The 22,301-nt window shown below is 49.9% G+C and overlaps 1 protein-coding gene across 1 annotated transcript; it reads left to right on the top strand.

Annotated features, from left to right (window-relative positions):
• On the top strand, positions 1 to 1,620 carry LOC143882282 (Adenine nucleotide alpha hydrolases-like superfamily protein). Its single transcript, XM_077385800.1, has 3 exons — positions 1 to 573; positions 863 to 981; positions 1,117 to 1,620. The coding sequence occupies exons 1-3, from the start codon at positions 295 to 297 to the stop codon at positions 1,262 to 1,264; spliced, it is 546 nt and encodes a 181-aa protein (XP_077241915.1). The 5' UTR covers positions 1 to 294; the 3' UTR covers positions 1,265 to 1,620.
• Positions 1,621 to 22,301: the final 20,681 nt, after the last annotated feature.

Genomic DNA, 22,301 nt, shown 5'->3' on the forward strand with positions numbered 1-22,301 from the left:
GACTTTGCTGCAGAAGAAAGCTCCATCTCTTCATGGTCTTTTTGTCTCTTCTCGTGCCACTTTTCCCCCCTCTTTTATAACAACAACAACCCATACTGCTTCTCTTTTATCATTCAGCACTTATACCCTCTTTCCTTCATCTTCATCCCTTGAAAAACTTCAGAGAGAAATTTGGTCTTCAGACAAAAATTTAGAGAGAAACAAAATGGTGAGTTCTGATTCTGCATTTGGAGTTGGTGGGGGATCTTTTTTTAGGCAGATAAGTGGTAGGGAGAGCGGGAATTCGTCCAAGAGATGGAACAAGAAGGGTCCAGAGAGATGCAGATGGAGGGTCTTCATATGAATGAGAATGGTTTGGCTTTGAGAAAGAGGGTAATGGTTGTGATAGATCAATCCACAAGTGCTAAGAATGCCATGATATGGGCACTCACACATATGACTAACAAGGGGGATCTACTTACTCTGCTTCAGATCATCCCACCTCACAGATCTCAAAGGAATTCACTCTTTGCTGATTCTTCACCTCATCTTGCAAACTCTCTTGGATCTCTTTGCAAGTCCTGTAAACCAGAGGTAATGAAAAAACTCCAGTTGGGGTGCTATTTCTTCATCTTTTACTTTCTTATGAGAAAAAGACAAGTAAAATGCCCACATATTTCAAGTTGGGTTTTAGTCTTTTCATTTGATCTGTTTTAAGGGGGCTGAAAAGAAGCACATTGCAGCTTAATTTCTGCTAAATCTTTTTCTTTTAACTGGTTTTCTTCTACCACATTCAAAAATAGAAATGTTCATCAATCCTTCAATATAATTCTTTTTCCATTTTTATGACTTTGTTTACTTCGTGGGTTTGGGAATCCATTAGGTGGAAGTTGAAGCTCTTGTTATCCAAGGACCCAAATTACTCACTGTCATCAGCCAAGTGAAGAAGCTTGAAGCTTCTGTTTTGGTCTTGGGTCAGAAAAAGTCTTCTCTAATTAATTGGTAAAGCCTTCTTTTCACTTTTCATTGAAATTAGATCTTGATACTTTTATCTATCTTCTCAGTTGACCATACTTAAATCTATCTTTGCCCCTGCTGTATTTGAGATTTACTTTTGATCTTCTTGTGGTTTTACAGTTTTCTCAGGAGCAGAAATGAGGATCTCGTGGAGCAATGTATCAATAATGCAGAATGTCTAACATTAGCTGTGAGAAAACAGAAAAGGGGAATGGGTGGATACCTCATCAGCACTAGATGGCAGAAAAATTTCTGGCTCCTTGCTTAGTAGACTGTATAACATTCGACAAAAGACCCACATGTATGCATGCAATCTCTGTACAAAAAAGATCAGATCTTTGCTCAACAAAATCAAACCAGGAGTTGAGATCTTGATTGTCATCTCTCAATGTCATTTCTGAAATACAACTCCAAACTTAGTTTTCATTTTCATATGAAAATTTTGATAAATGTCAAGATAAAAAATGCCATTACTTGGGAGGCTGTTGATCTGGTACAACAGAGGTCATGGCCAAAATTGATGGCGAGCCGTTGTGGATATAGGAGGTTGTTGGAAAATGGATGATCACAACTACCTGATCAGTGTAATTTTGCTTCTCATGGGACAAGTTTTTATAAAGGGTTAGTTCCTTAAGTGTCTGTTTCTTTCGACAAAATTGGGCGTAAAACAAATTTTAAGTCTGTTTTTTCCACTCAGGCTTGATTTCTTTGAACACAGAAAAAAATTCTCTGCCTCTCAGTTATTTCGAATAAAATGGATGTAAAATTTATTTTTACGCACATTTTATGTGAAAAGAACCAGAGCCTCAACGTAAAAATGGGCGCAAAATTTGTTTCACGACCTTTTTACATTGAGGACCCTTTTTTTCGCAAGTAAAATGGGTGTAAAAAATATTAAACCTATTTTTCCACTTAAAAATTCGCTTCAACTGTTGGATTTTGTTTCCATTAATAGTTTCAAATTTCCAAAATATGCTCGATGCTTTAATGGTGGCTTTTTAAATTTGTTGGAACTCCGTAGTCATGACTTGGATAAGTGATTGAGTTAGACTAATGGATATATTTAATAGGTTCATGCTATCTATGACTCTTTGTGAACAACTCTTCATATTCCATAACCCTTTGGATAACCCATTAACGGTGACTCTTGGATTTGAGTTCTCCCATTAGTGGTGACTCTTGGTTTAAGCCATTAATGGTGACTCTTAGCTTGCCTCCTAGGACCTTATAAATAGGTGCCAAAGCTAAGGCATTAGAGAGAACCAAAATAAAGTGAGAGAACCAACTCGATTTTTCCATTGGAAAAGAAAAGCCAACTATTCATGTGTGGATGAGTTCCATTATTTTCGTAATAGAAAGTTTCTGATTCCAATCAATAGAGAGCTTGCCTGATCGGGTTGTTGAGCAGTGCATTACAATAATCTATTCTCCTGTTGTTCCTAGAGGTGGTTCGGTCATGTGATCATAGCACTGGAGTGGGGCCGAATAACACTTTAAGGTGGGCGTTCGAGGGCGTAAGGCAGTATAGCAATCTAGATTGTTTATCATCCTCTATTCAAGTAAGTATATTTCATTTTTATTTGGCACTATTTTTCTAGTTTGATCTGTTGCTTTCATCCGCTTGCTACAACAATCAAAGTGTTATTTGTCGGAAAGCAATGGATACTGCTACTATGGGTTTTAACAATTTGAAATTGGAAACGTTCGATGGTTTTAATTTCAATGATTGGCACCGAAAGGTTATTTTTGGCATGCAATTGCTTAAAATATATTATGTTGTGACCGACGCCAAACCTGTGTTTGGTGAGGATGTTGCTATGCTCAATAGGAGAGTAATAATGACTTCTGCAAGAGCTATTTCCTAAAAATAGCCTTTTTAACCATCTAGCAGATGTCTACACCCCAAATGATTCCGCTAAGGAAATTTGTGATGGTTTGGGCCAGTAATACCGAGATGAGGAGAATCTCTCCAAAGCCCACCTTATCGATAAATTTCTTCCCATGAAATGTGAAGATGACAAGGAGGTTCTACCTTCAGTTAAGGAATTGGAGAAAATCGTTCAGAAATTGAAGAGAAGGTGGAGCTCATCAATGTCTTTGTCGCCGGAGCAATTGTAAATAAGTTGCCTCCATCTTGGATGTCATTTTCCATCGAAATGCACCGCAGAAAGAAGCAAGTGCCACTTCTTGATTTGCAGCGGTTCATCAGGATTGAGGATGAAGTAAGGATTCGTTCTGATAAGGTAGAAAATGAACTACCCACTCACAGAGTGACAACTGGCTGGGACAAGCAGGTGGTCATTCCTCAAAGGAGGCCGGGTAGTAATGTAATTATCCCTCCAGGGGAGCTTCTAAAAATTGCCCCTGCCTAATCATAGGCTAACACTTGTCTGTGGGAATTTGGGTAATCTACCACTCAACAGTCCACTATAAAAGGACAGCTAAAGCTCAAAGGTAATGGACCGAATCCCAAAAATTTACTTTTCTTTGGTTTGGTTTTCACATTTGTGCCCATTACTGACTTAAGCATCGGAGGGCCTATCCGGAGCTACCACTTCGGGTTGGTCGTCTGACCTGGTGCTCCTCTGTGCAGGACATAGTCTCTTAACCAATTCAGTGACTAGGACTCGCCAGATTAGCTCTCTCGTCACTGCCTTATCTGTTACCAATTTTGACCGTAACAGATTGGCGCCATCCGTGGGACTCTGAACTAAAAGCCGTTCTAGGTCCCCATAAAAATGGCAGGACGGAAGAACACTCGAGGGCCCTCTGGTCGAGCAGTGCAACCAGCATCACATCCGGTGCCTCAGAGTGGGCGAGTCGCGACACAAGTAGTCGTTCCACCAGAGATAGCGGAACGCAGTTCATCCCGCTTGGAGCACCCAACTCCCACCTCAGCTCCTACACCCGAGCAAATGCAAGCCCTCTTCCAGCAGATGACCACACTCGTCGATCAATAAAAGAGCTTGATACAACAAGTCCCTCAGCAACATCCCCCAGAGGAGTCTCAACCTCCACGAGAAGGGTCGAACCGCCAGGCGGAAGAGCCTGTACCTTTCCATGGCAACCAGACCCACCACGCCTCCTCCAGGCGAGTTCATCACCCTAGAGCGAGGCATGCATGGACAGAGCCCCATCATCGACATCGGTCTCGGTCATGATCGGCGCATAGGCATAGAACTAAGGATGACCATGCCGACCAAGCGAGATCATGGCATCATCAAAAGAGCTCCGAGTGTCATTCAGATTCCACAGCAAGTCCCACCGTACAAACAAGAAACAAACCAACTAGCCGGATGGAGAAGAGAGCTGATCCAGTACTGCGAAGATTCGAAGAAATAGATCATCAAATTGAGGAGTTAGCCAAGGATCATGATCGACCCATCCTGAGGCCGTTCACAAGCAGGCCTCCTTTCACTGACAGAGTACTGCATGCACCAATGCCTAGGGGGTTCAAAATGCCCTACATTCCACAGTATGATGGGATAACCGACCCGGTGGACCATTCGGAGATGTTCAGAACCTTGATGCTCCTCCACAGTGCTTCTGACGGTTTCCTTTGCAGAGCCTTCCCAACAACCCTAACTAGAGCAGCGAGAGATTGGTACTCCTGTTAAAATTAAACTCCGTTGGCACTTTCGAAGAATTCAGGGAGGATCTGGTTTGGCACTTCATGAGCAGCCGAAGACCTAGAAAGGCCACAGCCTCGCTGATGGCCCTAAGACAGGAAGACGGCGAATCTTTAAAGACATTTGTTAGTCGGCTCAACAGGGAGGCACTTCAAGTCCCAAATCTGGACCCTTCTGCCGCCACGAATGCACTCATCGCAGGAGCAAAATCTAATGAATTCCGTCCACCCGCCGGAATCCACGCTCCCTAGCATACCTCATGACTGGCGCCGAAGAGTACATCTCCGTGGAAGAGACACTAGCCGCTCTAAATTCACACCAGAAGAGAACTTCAGAGGAGGACAAAAACCCTACGAAGCAGCGTAGGGATGACAAACCGCCCAAGAAGGAAAGAAGCCCCAAGAGGAGAGAAGAAATCTATACACCCCTCAACACATCCAGGACTCAAATACTGGTTGCAATCAAGGAAGAGGATTTCCTTAGGTAGCCCGTAAAGATGCTCTCCAAAGGAAACAAGAGGGATAAGATGAGGTACTGCCTATTACACAAAGATCACGGACACGACATAGATGAGTGTCGGCACCTCAAGGAAGAATCGACGTATTGATCAAGCGAGCCACCTGAGGAAATATGTGAAGGATGGCGACAACAGGCGAGAGCTTAGAGGAAGAAGTCCTCAAAAAAGGAGAAGTCCTCAAAGACCTCAGTCGCCTGTAGCCTACAATGAATCTCCTGCCCTCGGGAGCCCCCAAGGGGAAATGCAACGCTCCCAACCCGCTGGCATTATAAACACCATAATGGACTGACCGGCCACAGGAGGAAGCTCGACGGCAACCCGTAATTCTTATGCCCGCCAGGTCAACTCTGTGCACACATGCAGCAAGAAAAGGAAAGTGGAGAATGAGATTTCATTCTCAGATGCAGATTTAGACAACCTCATACTCCCCCACAATGATGCCTTAGTGATCACTATGCTTGTCGCCAACTGGGAATTGAAAAAGATACTGGTGGACTACGGAAGCTCAGCTAATATCCTCTACTATCATGCTTTCAAGTAGATGCTCATTGGTGACGACCACTTGGCACTTGCAAACTTAGACTTGTTTGGGTTATCTGGAGAGGTGGTCAAAGTGGAAGGATACATCGAACTTCTCGTCCTCGTGGGAGAGCCTCCTTGTCAAGCTTTTCCCATGGGCAACTTCTTAGTAGTGAGGGCCACCTCGGCCTACAACGCTATCTTAGGAAGACCTGGACAAAACCTCCTACGTGCCGTCGCATCGGCCTATCATCAGAAGATGAAGTTCATAACACCAAATGGCATAGGGGAAGTCAGAGGGACCAACCACAATCGAGAGAATGCTATGCCACCGTGCTAAGGGAACGAGGGCGACTGAAGCACTACCGATTGAGTTACTTGACCTCAGAGATGAAACCCAGGTCATCGTCAACGAGCCAGCCGAAGACCTCGTATCAATTCCATTATATGAAGACGATGAAGAAAAGCTTAACAAAATCGGCTCATCCCTAAATGGCAGCGCGCGAGAGGAACACATTCAGTTCCTGAGGAAAAATGCCGAAGTTTTTGCATGGACCCCCACCGATATGCCGGGAATTGATCCTAAAGTGAGCGTGCACAGACTTAGCATGGACCCAACTTGCAAACCCGTAAAGCAGAAAAGGAGACACTTTGCTCTGGAAAGAAAGCAGGCGATCAGAGAAGAGGTTGAGAAGCTTTTGAAAGCTGGCTTCATCCAAGAAATCAGATACCCTGATTGGCTAGCCAATGCTGTGATGGTGAAATAGGCCAGTGAAAAGTGGAGGATTTGTATAGACTTGACCGATCTGAATGAAGCTTGTCCAAATACGGCTACGCTCCCAGATATCGCCACGTGTCATCCATGCACGAGCAGAGCCCAACCATCATGAAGAAGGGTGTTGGAAAACGGCAAAGACCACACATTCATGACACGTGTCGCCCTCTCACCACCCAGGCCTCATCATCACAAATTAGGGAAGGAAATGGCCGCCAAAGCCACGCGCGCCGGCGAGGCAGAGGGACGGCCCAATCCTGCAAATGAAGTTTTTCCCTCCATAATGATGAAAAGGGCCGCACACCCCCCTTTAAAAGGGGAGGGAAAGGAAGAAGAAAGCGGACCTGGGAGACCCTTTTTTCTTTTTGGCCCCTGAAGGTAGGGAACTCACCCATCCTCCACCCCGCAATACCGGAAAAAGAGGCGAGGCAACAACAGAGGAGGCCAGGAATCCCATCCTGCCCTCGCTAGTCCCCTCCGACTCACTCATTTATGCACCCACAAATGTCCCCGCGCACCGGCCCTGGTAACCCTGATCAAAACCCCCTCCCTTTCTAGCTGTTCTTTATATTGACTGGTCGAAGGATCTAACTTGGGTGTCGAAGTGGTCGTCCGGGACCCACCCCGGACCTCCTGACCCCCTTTTTGTTTGTGATTGCAGACCCCGCAGAGGCCCTCTACCGACCGCGCGATCGTAGACCCGGATCCAGACGCCATCATATTGGCGCCGACCGTGGGACTCGTCGAGTAACTGAACGCCTTATGGCGATGAGAAACCACACCCAACAGCCAGAAACAGGGGTAATAACCAGGAGTCAGGCCCAGCGCGCACAAGCCAGCTCCTCAAGCTCCCAAGAGCGAAACTCACCGCCTTCAGACCGACCCCGACCCTCCTCTAGCACGCCGCAGATGGTCCCCACCATGGAGATGTTCAACGAACTTCGCAACGAACTACTCCAGCGTTTGCCTCTTTCGGCTTCGGAAAAGCCCCGGACGACACAGGACCGGACAGAAGCCTACGACGAAGGCAACGAGGAACAGTCAGGGGAACGACATCCCCGGCGAAAGCGAGCGCCGACTCGCAGAATGCCGTCCCCATCAACAAATAGCCCCTTGCCCCACGCAGCCGGGGGACACCAGCGAGGCAGCGGGAGACAAGTTACTAACAGCCGCGGCCCCCTTGTCCAAGATACCCGTCTCCGGGAACCGCCCTTGGCTCGGGCAGAAGAAGTTGCAACCTCGGCACAACCGCCCAGCTTGGATCCAATAGCGGACCTGCAAAGGCAAATCCGAGAGGTAAAACTAGAAATGAAAAAACCCTACGCCCACGGCATCCTCGATGAGTGGGAAAGGGAAACGGCATCCCCGTTCACCTCAGAGTACTTAAAGACCCCCGCAGAAGCAGGCATAGACCTCTCCCGCTTCGGTCTATACGACGGGAGCACGGACCCCCTCGAGTTCCTCCAGACTTTCAAGAGAGTAATGACGCTTCGAGGCGCGTCGGATGGATTCATGTGCAGAGCCTTTGCATCCCTACTAAGAAAAACCGCCAACGACTGGTACATGAGATTGGAGCCCGACTCCATCGCATCCTTCCACGAATTCGGGCGAAAGTTCAGCACAAGGTTCGCCAACAACTACCTCCGCCATGATCCTGCGGACGCCCTCCTAGCCCTCCGCCAAGGCAGAAACGAGACCCTAAGAGACTTCATGTTGAAGTTCAACGCCGAATTGGCCCAACTCTCCAACATGGACGTCCAGATAGCGGTCGCCACACTAAAGCATGCCACCACCGATCCGAATCTTAAGCTGCACCTCACCCTCAAGCCCCCGCGGGACCTACAGGAGCTTGAATCAAAGGCTGATAAGTTTGTCCGACCAGAAGAAGCCTGCGCTCGAGAACAGAATCGGCCCGGCCCCGATGAGAGAAAAAGCGACTGCCGAAGGGCCATAAGGCCACGAACCGATGAAAGACAGACGGGCCGTAACCCTATCCCCGTCTTCGAAAGGCTGGGAACCGCCCCACTAAAGTTCCCCCTCTCCCACGTTCTATCAGCTATTAGGGATCAGGGTCTCCTGACCCCCCCCCAAGAAAATGGCCACAGATCCAAAGAAGAGGTCCGCCAGGACATTCTGCGAATTCCACGGGGACCACGGCCACGAAACTGACCACTGCTTCCACCTCCGCCTCCAGCTGGAAAGGCTGGCCGAGGAAGGACACCTAAACCAATACCTCAGGAGTCCTGACAAAAGCCCATGCGAGGCCCAGTGCCCGCTCGACGAACCCAGAGGTAGGCATCGGTCACTAAACCGCCGCCGGTCCACAAGCCGACACCGATCCCCCGGTAGGCATCACTCACGAAGTCGACGCCGTTCCCGCAGCAGACACGACACGAGCCGCCACCAGCGCCCCCGAAAAGGCGAGCCCCCCGAACAGCCACAGGCTCGCGAGCAACCGCCTACCATCATAGGAAAAATCAATATCATCGGAGGCGGGCCGGCGGCGGGAGGACCGACAACAGCCGGTCGGTGGGCATACGCGGAATGGGTATTCTCCATGGATATACCTTCCAAGAAGGCCCGAACAAATCCACCCCATGAAAACCAGATCATCACTTTTTCCAACAAAGATCTCGACGGGCTGCAAGTCCCGCATGACGATGCACTGGTCATCAGGCTAGTCGTCGCCAACTTCGATATAGGAAAAATCTTGGTGGACACAGGAAGCTCCGTCAATGTGCTACACCTCGAAACTTTCGAAGAAATGAAGCTGGGCAGGGAAAGGCTGGGACCCGCGGAATACTCCATCTACGGTTTCTCCGGGGCATCCGTACGGGTAGACGGCAAGATCGACTTGCCGGTGACTTTCGGGGCGTACCCCTTGCAGAAAACCATCCTGACCACTTTCCTGGTCGTAGACATACCGTTCACCTACAGCGCCATCATTGGGCGCCCTGCTCTCAGAGACTTGGGAGCCGTAGTCTCCATCCCCCATCTCAAGATGAAATTCCCCACTCCGGACGGAGTAGGAGAGGTCAGGGGACAGCAAATGATAGCACGCCAGTGCTACGCGGCAAGCCTGAGAGGAACCAACGCCCCAGCCGAAAACTTTACAATCGGCAGTGAAGACCCTCGGCAGCGGGCTCGCGTAATCAGAGGAGAACCCGCCGAGGAGCTAGACTCCATCCCCCTGACCCAAGATCAGCCAGAGAGACAAGTCCGGATAAGTTCCATGTTAACAGGCCCCCTGCGAGACCAGATGATCAACTTCCTCAGAATAAACAAAGACATGTTCGCATGGTCCGCCAAGGACATGCCCGGGATACCCAAGGAAATGGCCGTCCACAAGTTGAATGTGAACCCCGCCCTTAAACCCGTCCGGCAGAAAAAGAGGAATTTCGCAGTAGAGCGCCAAACTCACATAAAGGCCGAAGTGGAAAAACTGCTACAAGCCGGATTCGTCAGGGAAATCCGGTATCCCGAGTGGCTGTCAAACGTCGTGATGGTCAAGAAAGCTAGCGGAGGATGGCGGGCCTGTATAGACTTCACCGACCTCAACCGGGCCTGCCCAAAAGACCCCTATCCCCTCCCGCGCATTGACCAACTCATCGACGCCACCTCCGGACACGAACTTCTCACCTTCTTAGACGCGTTCTCAGGCTACAATCAGATCAAAATGCACGAGCCAGACATCCCGAAAACACCGTTTATCACCGATAAGGGTGTCTACTGCTACACTGTCATGCCCTTCGGGTTAAAAAATGCAGGTGCCACCTACCAGCGGCTCATGAATAAGCTATTCCAAACGCAAATTGGAAGGAACGTAGAGGTGTATGTCGACGATATGCTGGTAAAAAGCCTGGAAGCCGCCAGACACATCTCCGACCTTCAGGAAACTTTCGACACCTTACGACGAGCCCGAATGAAACTGAACCCCGCGAAATGCGCCTTCGGGGTAACTACCGGAAAGTTCTTGGGGTTCATGGTCAGCCAAAGAGGGATCGAGGCCAACCCAGAAAAAATCCAGGCCATCCTAGACATGGAACCCCCGACGACAGCAGTAGAAGTACAGAGGCTCGCAGGACGGATCACGGCCCTCGGCCGATTCATGCCCAAATCAGCAGAGAAGTGCCAACCCTTCTTCAAACAATTAAAAAACATACGGGAATTCGAATGGACCCCGGCCTGCCAAGAGGCCTTCGACTCTCTGAAGCAATACCTCCAGACACCGCCCGTACTCGCCAAACCCGAGCCGGGGGAAGAGCTATTTTTATATCTGGCCGTCAGCCCCACGACAGTAAGCGCGCTGTTGGCCAAACAAAGCGACAAAAAGGAACACCCTGTGTACTACGTGAGCAAGACTCTCCACGGTGCAGAAATCCGATATTAAAACATAGAGAAATTCGCCCTCGCAGTCGTCAGTGCCGCTCGAAAGCTCCGCCCCTACTTCCAGGTCCACCCCATAGTCCTGCTAACTGACCAGCCCCTCAGGAAGATTCTCCAAAAACCAGAGACCTCGGGTAGGATGGTAAGTTGGGCCGTCGAGCTGGGCGAGTTCGACATACAAGTCCGCCCAAGGCCGGCTATCAAATCTCAAGCCATCGCTGACTTTATAGTGGAATTCACGGCCCCAGCCGAAGAACCAGCAACAATGGGGAGCAGCGAGGGCCCCACTGCGAACACGGTTTGCGACGACGGGATGCAGGACCCCTCAGAACAGAACAGCGAAACCCCTTGGATCCTGCACGTTGATGGCTCCGCCGGCAATAAAGGACACGGAGCAGGAGTGGTCCTCCACGGCCCAGAAGAGTTCACACTGGAATATGCCCTCAGGTTGGATTTCAAAGCCTCCAATAACGAGGCCGAATACGAAGCCTTGCTAGCAGGACTAAGTCTAGCCGCGGAGCTCGGCGCGGGCAAGTTGAAAGTCTATAGCGACTCACAGCTTGTCGTTAACCAAGTAAACGGAATATACGAAGCCAAAGGCTTCAGAATGAAAAAATACCTCCACAAGGTAAAAGAGAAACTGCAGGGGATGGGAGAGGTAGAGATCCTCCAGGTGCCGCGAGACATGAACAACCGAGCGGATGCATTATCAAGAATGGCCGCCGAAGAGACCCATGACTTCGGCACCGTGCTCACAGAAATCCTGCCCCACCCCAGCATCGACGAGATACAAGTTCTGGAGATTCCACCGGGGCCAAACTAGATGGACCCCATCATACGATACCTGAAAGACGGTATACTACCCGCAGATAAGCTGGAAGCCCGGCGCCTAACCGCAAGAGCCGCCCATTACGTGGTCCACGGGCCCAAGCTCTACAAACGGTCATACACATGGCCGTACCTCCGATGCCTGGTACCCTCCGAATCAGACTACGCGCTACGAGAAGTACATGAAGGGATCTGCGGAGACCATGGAGGCGGCAGGACCCTAGCCCAGAAAATCGTAAGGCACGGCTACTTCTGGCCCACGGTCCTTAGGGACGCCAAGGAGTTCGTCAAAAAATGCAGCCCATGCCAAAGGTACGCAACCACCCCCCACCAACCGGCTACACCGTACACCGCGATAGCAGGACCCCTGCCTTTCGCCATGTGGGGCATGGATCTACTCGGACCATTCCCCAAGGCCCCCGGGGGGCATACAATGTTATACGTCGCCATCGACTACTTCACCAAGTGGGTTGAAGTCAAAGCCGTGGTGAAACCCAATTCCAAAGCGACGGAGAAGTTCTTCTATCACGACGTCGTTTGCCGTTTCGGCATTCCAAAGACCCTTGTAACAGACAATGGTCCCCAGTTCGCAAGCGCCGAATTTGGCAGATTCTGTGATAGCCTAAGCATCGAACACTGTTTCGCCTCCGTAGCACACCCGCAGGCTAACGGGCAGGTCGAGGTAACCAACAGGATTTTGCTACAAAGTCTCAAGAAGAGATTGGGAGAAGCCGGAAAAAACTGGCTGGACGCACTCCCTAACGTCCTCTGGGCCTATCGAACAACACCACGGACCGCAACTGGAGAATCCCCTTTTAGCTTAACCTTTGGGACCGAAGCGGTCATTCCGCTAGAAATTGGCCTCCCCAGCTTCCGCACCGCGAATTACGACGAGCAGGGAAATTCCGAACTCCTCCGGAACAACCTCGATCTCGTGCTCGAGAAAAGAGAGCAAGCCCTCTTCCGAACCGCCTCCTACCAGCAAAAGGTGGCACGATACTACAACGCCCGGGTAAAAAAGCGCTTGGTAAAACCCGGAGATCTGGTGCTACGGCGTGCAGGGGTATCAGACCCCCGCAACACGGGTAAGCTCGCACCCAAATGGGAAGGACCGTACAAAGTCGTTCGAGCACTTCGACCCGGGGCCTACCAACTAGAACGCCTGGATGGGACCCCGGTCCCTTGCAGTTGGAGCATGGACAACCTCCGAAAGTTCTATCAGTAAAACGACAGGGTAAGTTCCGTGCCTTTCTTTTAAAAAATATGACAAGTGTTTTGGTTTCCTTTTTGTGTTCTAGAAGCAAAGATGTATTGTTGTCAACAAATTAATGGAAAAGCACTTCTACAAAAGCAGCGTACATCTCCACTTTCCGGCCCACGATAAATGAGGGACCCGAAAGAAAACAGGGAGTGAGACAGAGGTAACATCGGGGCCGATCCCCCCGAGAATACCCTAAAACGCTCCCCATGAAAAAAAAAGACCTCCCCCTTTAAGGGCAGGCGGGACCCATTAACCCCGAACTGATCATTCGAGGGGAAGATAGTCCTCCCATAAACAGACGCCCTACGGGGTGCACTAAGAATACCCTCACCAACAAAATTCGCAAAGGCCTGAGGACCAACAGCAAGAACTCGAAAACCTCGCGGTGCGTCGTATATATGCAGAGATGCCAATACGGTTACATACCAAACAAAAAAAATAGGTAGTTCAAAAGTTATTACAGACCAAATAACCAGGAACATTAAAAGAAAAGAGCAAGCCCCCCAAGGCCTTCACAACATCACTGGGCCCCCTCGGAAGTCTCGGCAACTACGCGATCCACCGGGGCGGCCACCTCCTCTCCTACCGGCTCCACCACTTCCGCCGGTGCCGGCAAAGGATCAACCTCAGACTCATGCATCAGTTTATCGAGAGGGAAGGAGGGATCGACCTCTTGAACGCGGCGCTGGCATTCAGCAAACGCATCAATCTCAATATCCACGCTGAACGCAGCCGCAGCCTTAAAAAACTCCGTAGAGTCGCGCCATTCCTCCCGTGCCTTCGCCAATTCCCGGGCATGAGTTCGCCAAGCCAGCGTCAATTTGTCCGACGCACGACTCCTCCCCTCCACAGTTACCCGGAGATCTTCCCGGAGTTGAGCAACAGTGTCATCAAAGGTCGCTCTCTCCGCCCGGGCTCTGTCCAATTCCTCGCGTAACTGCCGGTTTAACTCCCCCGCGGCACTTATCTCAGCCTCATCCTCAAGAAGGCACTGCACCATCCTCCTGGCATAACTTTGGGACTGCAAAAGGCAAGTTATCAGAAAACTTCCAACATGCAATCTCAAAAACAGCGAGGAGAGAAAAATACCATCAGAAAACCGGCCACCCGTTACTTACGCAGGAAGTTGATTGAAAATACTGAGCCTCCAGAGCCCTACGATCGTAGCCCTTCAGCTCAGCCTCGTCACAAGGAAGGGCAGTTGTCACCCCTAGCTCCACCCCATCCCGGGGATTCGCAAGAACGCTGTCCTCAACACCAATCCTCCAGCCAGGCTTAAACAGTTCCCCTCGCACCTGGAAACTCTGCGGGGGAAGCTCCGCCCGCTCCAGAAGAAGCTTGGTCATTACCGCCCCTTCCATCCGACTTGGCACGTCCTCCGCAAAGATTGAAGGACGCGCCACGCGGCTGGCGACCCTCCTGGCAGGATGCTCAGACCCCGGGGGTGAGGAACTAACCGGCCCCTTCTCTCCAACCGCTCGACCAGAGGGGCTGGAAGGCATAGATGTTGCGAGCCTCGCTTGCGACCGACCCAGCCTGGCCGCGGCCATAAAGTCAGAAGGAATTTTCTTCCGGCTCGACAAGCCCGTTGTCACCGCCGCAACCTCCTTCCCCTTACCAACGTCACCAGAAGAAGACATCTCTCCTGCCAAAAACAAGAAAATAACAATCGCTCAAAGCAAAGGAAGACCAAAAAAAAAAAAAAAAAGAAAGAAAAAAGAGGGAGGAAGAGGGGAGGGGCTCACCACGATAGCTGGCTGAACTCTCCCCCGTTCCCTCGCCCATGCAACGGGCCCTCCTCTCCACAGCTCCCACCAAGCCAAACCTCTTCAGGCTCCTCTCCCACCTAAACTCAGAGACGTCAATAGCCTCCCCAGAGGCGAGCTTCCCCAAGTCAAACTTGCTGTAGTCAGACTCGTCGGGAAGGGACTTCCTCCGCCACTCAACAGAGCGCCTCCAAGAACGAGGAAAATCCCAGCCAGCGTCCGATGGAGGGGTAACAAACACATACTCCTCCTTCCACTTCTTGATGGACGAAGGCAAGTTCGCTGCAATCTTCACCTGAGGACGCTGGGTCAGATAAAGCCAGCTGTCCTCCCCCTTCACCAACGGACTGAGGGCCACGCAGGCCCGGAGCAGCGGAAGGGTGGGCTGAACCTTATGAAGACCCGCCTTGGCCACAAAGGCCAGGAGTGTGCGCCAACTATTAGGCGCCAGTTGGGAAGGAGCCACTTGGTAAAACTCGAGGGCCTCTATTATAATGTCCAAGAGCGGAAACCTAACCCCCGCCCGGAAAGCTTCCACGTAGAAAGCTACCTCTTCCTCCGTGGTACCCCCACACACCCCTTCTACAAAGGAGGGGACTCTAATCCCATAATCATCGGGGATATGGAACTCCCTCCTAATTTTCTCCGCCGCCCTTTTTTCCAAAGTATTCCTGAAACACGCCACCCGGCCGGGACGAATAACGGCGCCAGGCCGAATGTCCCCAATCTCCGCCCCACGAGCATAAGAAACTCGAGCCGGAGATTCCGAAGCAGCGGCCCCCACCGACAACCCGGAGGTCCCGGAACTATCCCTCAACTCCGTGGGCTGCCGCACATCTTCAGCGACGCCGCTCCCACCCTCTACAGACAACCGCCTCCTCTTTCTCACCGGAGCCCTCTCCACCACCTCTACCGACGCGGAAGAGGGGCTCTGAGGCACAGTTGCAACAGACATCTTAAGCTATGAAACAAAGACACAGAACTCACCGAACGAAGCGTGGACAACAAGCAACACGTAGAAGAATCGCCGCGGAGAAAACCCGTTCTAATCGAGGAAGACGAAGGAATAAAGTAAAAAATGAAATCCCCAAAAAGGCTTTAAAAAGGGCTAGGGTTTTGACACCTGTCGTTCGAACTCCCGCCCTTTCTAAGTCGATGGGACGCGCACACGTGGCGCCGATTGAGAAACCCAAGGGAACCGCCATAAGTCGAAGCGCCATACGGAAAGGACGTCTCTACCCCTACCCACAACGTAACTTCCCCAGCAAGCCATCCATACACCTCCACCAGATGGACAAAACTGCGTTCATAAAGAAAGGGCTCGGACCCCGTCACAAGGGCCCGACATACACCTCCACAAGATGAAAAAAATTAAAATAAAAATAAAAATAAACCACATTCGATGGCAAAGAGCTCGGAACCCGTCATAAAGGTACGACTAGATACCCCATACAAAATACCACCGGGCCGAAAATATCGAACGCAGCGACAAGGGCTCAGAAATGCGCGAGAAAGCAAGCATGCAAAAGAAAAGCAAACACGTAAGGAGAAAACACACATCAGAAACAGGAAAAAGAAAGGCACCATTCATAAACCACTTCCTCCTGGCCCAAAGGCCTACAAAAAGGGGAGTAAGGACAATAGGCACGCAGGCCTGAAGCCCCCAAGATCCCTAAGACAAAAAAAAGAAAGCGCAAAGACAAGAGGCTTCCTCCAAAAATTCCGAACTCCCACCGCAATCAGCTCAGAGGGACTGGCCGCTGAAAGAGTTTTCCGCATCAGAAATCCCCGCCAGAGAAGGGGATAGACACGCAGGAAAACATAGAAAGCCAAAGCTTAATCGGAGAACGACTCCTCCCCAGAGGAGTTCCCCTCCTCCTCCCAAGAGGTCTCCAGCAGGGGGTCCACCTCATATTCCAACAGCTGCTCGTTGAGAAGATGAACTTTCTTCTGTAGAACCTCGTTCTCCCGCTTCAAGTCCTCGATCTCCTGACCCATCTTCGAAACACGCCCACGCAGTTCCGTTCCCTGACGATAGGCTCGAGAGAAAAACGACCACTCCCGGGCAACGCGGGACCTGGACAATCTGTCCTTCCTAGGCAGGGAAGAAAGGCGAAGGGGGGGGGGAAGCCCGACGAAGCGCCCGGGCCCCTCTTAGCCTGCTTCCGACGAGCCACGAGATCCTCCCCCGGATCGGAGGACAAGTCAGGGTCGCTCGACGACTCCTGGAGGAAACAGGCCTTGCCCCTAACTCGTGAAGAAGAGCCAGACATGTTACTGGAAAATATACGAAAAGAACCCCTACCGCAAAGGAAAGAAGAAGAGCGACGAAGAGCCACAAAAAGACACCAGGGTAATTCCCCTCTTTTAAACTCGGGAAAGAAATCCTGGTGCCTCGAGACAACGCAGCCTTCCTAACGACGCTGCCGCTTCCCAATGACAGCCGCCGGATAAAACGGCACGTCTCCTCGCACCCCGGAGCCCTCGTAAATATCCTCATCATGACTTAGCTCGAACAAAACGTTACTCCCTTGGCCCATTCAATGGACCAAAGGAGTAAGGGGGAGTTATGATGGGGCACAAATACGGCTACGCTCCCAGATATCGCCACGTGTCATCCATGCACGAGCAGAGCCCAACCATCATGAAGAAGGGTGTTGGAAAACGGCAAAGACCACACATTCATGACACGTGTCGCCCTCTCACCACCCAGGCCTCATCATCACAAATTAGGGAAGGAAATGGCCGCCAAAGCCACGCGCGCTGGCGAGGCAGAGGGACGGCCCAATCCTGCAAATGAAGTTTTTCCCTCCATAATGATGAAAAGGGCCGCACACCCCCCTTTAAAAGGGGAGGGAAAGGAAGACGAAAGCGGACCTGGGAGACCCTTTTTTCTTTTTGGCCCCTGAAGGCAGGGAACTCACCCATCCTCCACCCCGCAATACCGGAAAAAGAGGCGAGGCAACAACAGAGGAGGCCAGGAATCCCATCCTGCCCTCCCTGCTAGTCCCCTCCGACTCACTCATTTATGCACCCAGAAATGTCCCCACGCACCGGCCCTGGTAACCCTGATCAAAACCCCCTCCTTTTCTAGCTGTTCTTTATATTGACTGGTCGAAGGATCTGACTTGGGTGTCGAAGTGGTCGTCCGGGACCCACCCCGGACCCCCTGACCCCCTTTTTGTTTGTGATTGCAGACCCCGCGGAGGCCCTCTACCGACCGCGCGATCGCAGACCCGGATCCAGACGCCATCAGAAGGATACATCGAACTTCTCGTCCTCGTGGGAGAGCCTCCTTCTCAAGCTTTTCCCATGGTCAACTTCTTAGTAGTGAGGGCCACCTCGGCCTACAACGCTATCTTAGGAAGACCTGGACAAAACCTCCTACGTGCCGTCGCATCGGCCTATCATCAGAAGATGAAGTTCATAACACCAAATGGCATAGGGGAAGTCAGAGGGACCAACCACAATCGAGAGAATGCTATGCCACCGTGCTAAGGGAATGAGGGCCACTGAAGCACTACCGATTGAGTTACTTGACCTCAGAGATGAAACCCAGGTCACCGTCAACGAGCCAGCCGAAGACCTCGTATCAATTCCATTATATGAAGACGATGAAGAAAAGCTTAACAAAATCGGCTCATCCCTAAATGGCAGCGCGCGAGAGGAACACATTCAGTTCCTGAGGAAAAATGCCGAAGTTTTTGCATGGACCCCCACCGATATGCCGGGAATTGATCCTAAAGTGAGCGTGCACAGACTTAGCACGGACCCAACTTGCAAACCCGTAAAGCAGAAAAGGAGACACTTTGCTCTGGAAAGAAAGCAGGCGATCAGAGAAGAGGTTGAGAAGCTTTTGAAAGCTGGCTTCATCCAAGAAATCAGATACCCTGATTGGCTAGCCAATGTTGTGATGGTGAAATAGGCCAGTGAAAAGTGGAGGATCTGTATAGACTTGACCGATCTAAATGAAGCTTGTCCAAAAGATAGTTACCCTCTCCCTAAGATCGACCAACTCATAGACGCCACTTCAAGTCATGAGTTGTTGAGCTTCATGGTCGCTTTTCAGGGTACAATCAGATACGAACGTACGAAGCAGACATACTTAAGACTTCTTTCCTTGCAGATCAAGGGACATACTGCTACCGAGTAATGCCCTTCGACCTGAAAAATGCCTGATCAACATACCAAAGACTCGTCAACAAACTCATCAAGGAAGAGATCGGTTGAAACATGGAAGTCTATGTCAACGACATGCTGGTTAAGAGTAAGAAAGCTCCAGACCATATATTTGATCTGAATGAAGCATTCTAGATCCTGAGGAACTACAACATGAAGCTCAACCCGACCAAATGCGCATTCGATGTCGTGAGGCGTAAGTTCATGGGGTTCATGGTTAGCCAGAGCGGGATAGAGGCGAACCTAGAAAAGATCCGCACTGTGATAGAATTGACCCCACCAACCACCATACGGGAAATCCAGAAACTCACCGGAATGGTGGCTGCTCTGGGGCGTTTCATCTCCAAATCAGTAGAAAGGTGCCTCCCCTATTTAAATGCAATCAAAGGGATCAAAACAGCCCTATGGACTCCACAATCCCAAGCGTCGTTCGAAGAGTTGAAGCAATATCTCGCTTCGCCCCCGTTACTATCCAAACCAGAACCTGGCGAAGAGTTGGTCTTGTATCTGGCGGTGAGTCCTGAGCCGTTAGTGGCTGTACTCATCAGGGAAGAGCACACTAAGCAAAGACCAATCTACTATGTCAGCAAACTGTTACATGAAGCGGAGACTGTGGACCCCGATCCTTAGGACGGCGACATGCTGGTTAAAAGTAACAGATCAGTTGAAACATGGAAGTCTATGTCGACGACATGCTGGTTAAAGGTAAGAAAGCTCCAGACCATATATCCGATCTGAGTGAAGCATTCTAGATCCTGAGGAACTACAACATGAAGCTCAAGCCGACCAAATGCGCATTCGGTGTCATGGCGGGTAAGTTATTGGGGTTCATGGTTAGCCAGAGCGGGATAGAGGCGAACCTAGAAAAGATCCGCGCTGTGATAGAACTGACCCCACTAACCACCATACGGGAAATCTAGAAACTCACCGGAATGGTGGCTGCTCTGGGGCGTTTCATCTCCAAATCAGCAAAAAGGTGCCTCCCCATTTTCAATGCAATCAAAGGGATCAAAACAGTCCTATGGATTCCACAATGCCAAGCGTCGTTCGAAGAGTTGAAGCAATATCTCGCTTCGCCCCCGTTACTGTCCAAACCAGAACCTGGCGAAGAGTTGGTCTTGTATCTGGCGGTGAATCCTGCGCCGTTAGCGGCCGTACTCATCAGGGAAGAGGACACTCAGCAAAGACCAATCTACTATGTCAGCAAAGTGTTACATGAAGCGGAGACTGTGGACCCCGATCCTTAGGACGACGACATGCTGGTTAAAAGTAACAGATCGGTTGAAACATGGAAGTCTATGTCGACGACATGCTGGTTAAAAGTAAGAAAGCTCCAGACTATATATCCGATCTGAGTGAAGCATTCCAGATCCTGAGGAACTACAACATGAATCTCAACTCGACCAAATGCGCATTCGGTGTCATGGCGGGTAAGTTATTGGGGTTCATGGTTAGCCAGAGCGGGATAGAGGCGAACCTAGAAAAGATCCGCGCTGTGATAGAACTGATCCCACTAACCACCATACGGGAAATCCAGAAACTCACCGGAATGGTGGCTGCTCTGGGGTGTTTCATCTCCAAATCAGCAGAAAGGTGCCTCCCCTTTTTCAATGCAATCAAAGGGATCAAAATAGTCCCCTGGACTCCACAATGCCAAGCATCGTTCGAAGAGTTGAAGCAATATCTCGCTTCGCCCCCGTTACTATCCAAACCAGAACCTGGCGAAGAGTTGGTCTTGTATCTGGCGGTGAATCCAGCGCCATTAGCGGCCGTACTCATCAGGAAAGAGCACACTCAGCAGAGACCAATCTACTATGTCAGTAAAGTGTTACATGAAGCAAAGACTGTGGACCCTGATCCTTACGATGGTGTGAGACCCGATCCCGCGAGAGGGGTGGGGCGCGAGCCGCCACGCTCTCTCTTGGTCTCTCGTACCCACGCGATTGGCATGTGCTTTTTATTATTGATTTTAATTACCCAACCAAGCAGGCAGCAACCAAGCCATAGGGTGCAATCAAACATGCAACCCAGTACCCATAAGGGCAGGGGTAAGCCGCCGAGCCTAGCAAGGTGTGATTTAATTCCTCTTTTCCGTGAACTTGGGATCACTAAGGCAATCCGAATTTCACGCAAAAGAGAGTGACAGAGTCGCCACCTATATGAGGGATCTAGGACCCATAATTTACCAGAAATCTAGACTCGTTACCTGGTTACAAGAATGGAAGCTATGGGGAATTACCACCACATGCACCATTCCTGCCCGATGATCGGTCTTCAATTTCAAAAGTTAACTCTTTTGAATTTCTTTTAAATGGCTCATCTAACTCTACATTAATGGGCGAACTATGTGACATGCATCCTAAGATCTAATTTCAATGCCTTTCCTAAATGGGGTGAATGTGAACTTTATTAACCTAAATGCATTCTAATTTTTTTTTAGCCGTTCACAGTTTAGACTTATGCGGGCCAGGAGTGCATCCTACATGCAACTACATGCCTATGTGCCTATGTGATTGTTTTGAGATTGATGAGATTTGATTTGAGTTGAATTTGATTAATTGATTTGAAGTGCAGTGACCTATGCTATATGAACCTAGATTTAATGCAATGGACCTACGTTACTTTTTTAGTATATTTGTGAACTTTGGATTCTAAGAATTCTATTTTGGAAACTTAGAGTGTGATCCCTAAGTTTAGAGCCTAGGACTTTATGTTTTGGAGATTGAGATTTTTCATCTTAGATGATTATGAGTTCTTAGATTCTTTAAGATTTTTGAATTCTTTTGAGTTCCAAATTTAGCAAACACAACTAATCATGTAAAGAAAGCAACTAGCATACTAAAAAGCAAAACAACTAGCATGTGATTCTAAGCTTACGATAAGAACAATTAAAGAGATCTAAACATGCAACTAATCATGCAACTAAACAAAAGAAAACATCTAACATGCAAAAAGGATTTAAGAAAAAGAAAATGGTGGAAAAAGGAATGGAAGAGATGAAGAATGGTGTGAGGGAATGAGAAAGATGGAGAAAGGTGCGACTGAACTTGGGAGTGCCAAATTGCCTACGTACCCCGTGATGGGGATCAAGCCACACGTAGTTCCAATGGGGTGGTTGAGATTAAGCGCGGGTTGTAGGATTGGGTTGATTTGGCTCGGGTTAGGAGTGGGTTGGACCGGGTTGAGGCTGAGTTTTGGTCCAAGTCGGACCGGGTTGGGATAGGGTCTAGAGGGGATTGGGGTTCGGCCACTATGGGGGTAGGATGACACAGTATCCAAAGAATAAGAGGTACAGATACTATTTTAGATCAGATTGGATACATGGTATTAAATGGGTTGGTATTACGTGGGTAGATAGGTATAGGGAATATGGGTTAATGGGATATAGGTCTGATGGTGTAGGATGTGGATGGGGATGTAAAACCTGATGTGGGGACTAACGAGG

Source organism: Tasmannia lanceolata, unplaced genomic scaffold, assembly GCF_043159265.1.
Source record: "Tasmannia lanceolata isolate RefF3 unplaced genomic scaffold, GAP_Taslan_0.1 ptg000002l, whole genome shotgun sequence".
Lineage (NCBI taxonomy): Eukaryota > Viridiplantae > Streptophyta > Magnoliopsida > Canellales > Winteraceae > Tasmannia > Tasmannia lanceolata.

Coding starts and splice junctions, on each gene's coding strand:
- LOC143882282 (XM_077385800.1), top strand. CDS start 295: ATGGAACAAGAAGGGTCCAGAGAGATGCAGATGGAGGGTCTTCATATG. Junction 574..862: donor GCAAGTCCTGTAAACCAGAG/GTAATGAAAAAA, acceptor GGAATCCATTAG/GTGGAAGTTGAAGCTCTTGT. Junction 982..1,116: donor AAGTCTTCTCTAATTAATTG/GTAAAGCCTTCT, acceptor GTGGTTTTACAG/TTTTCTCAGGAGCAGAAATG.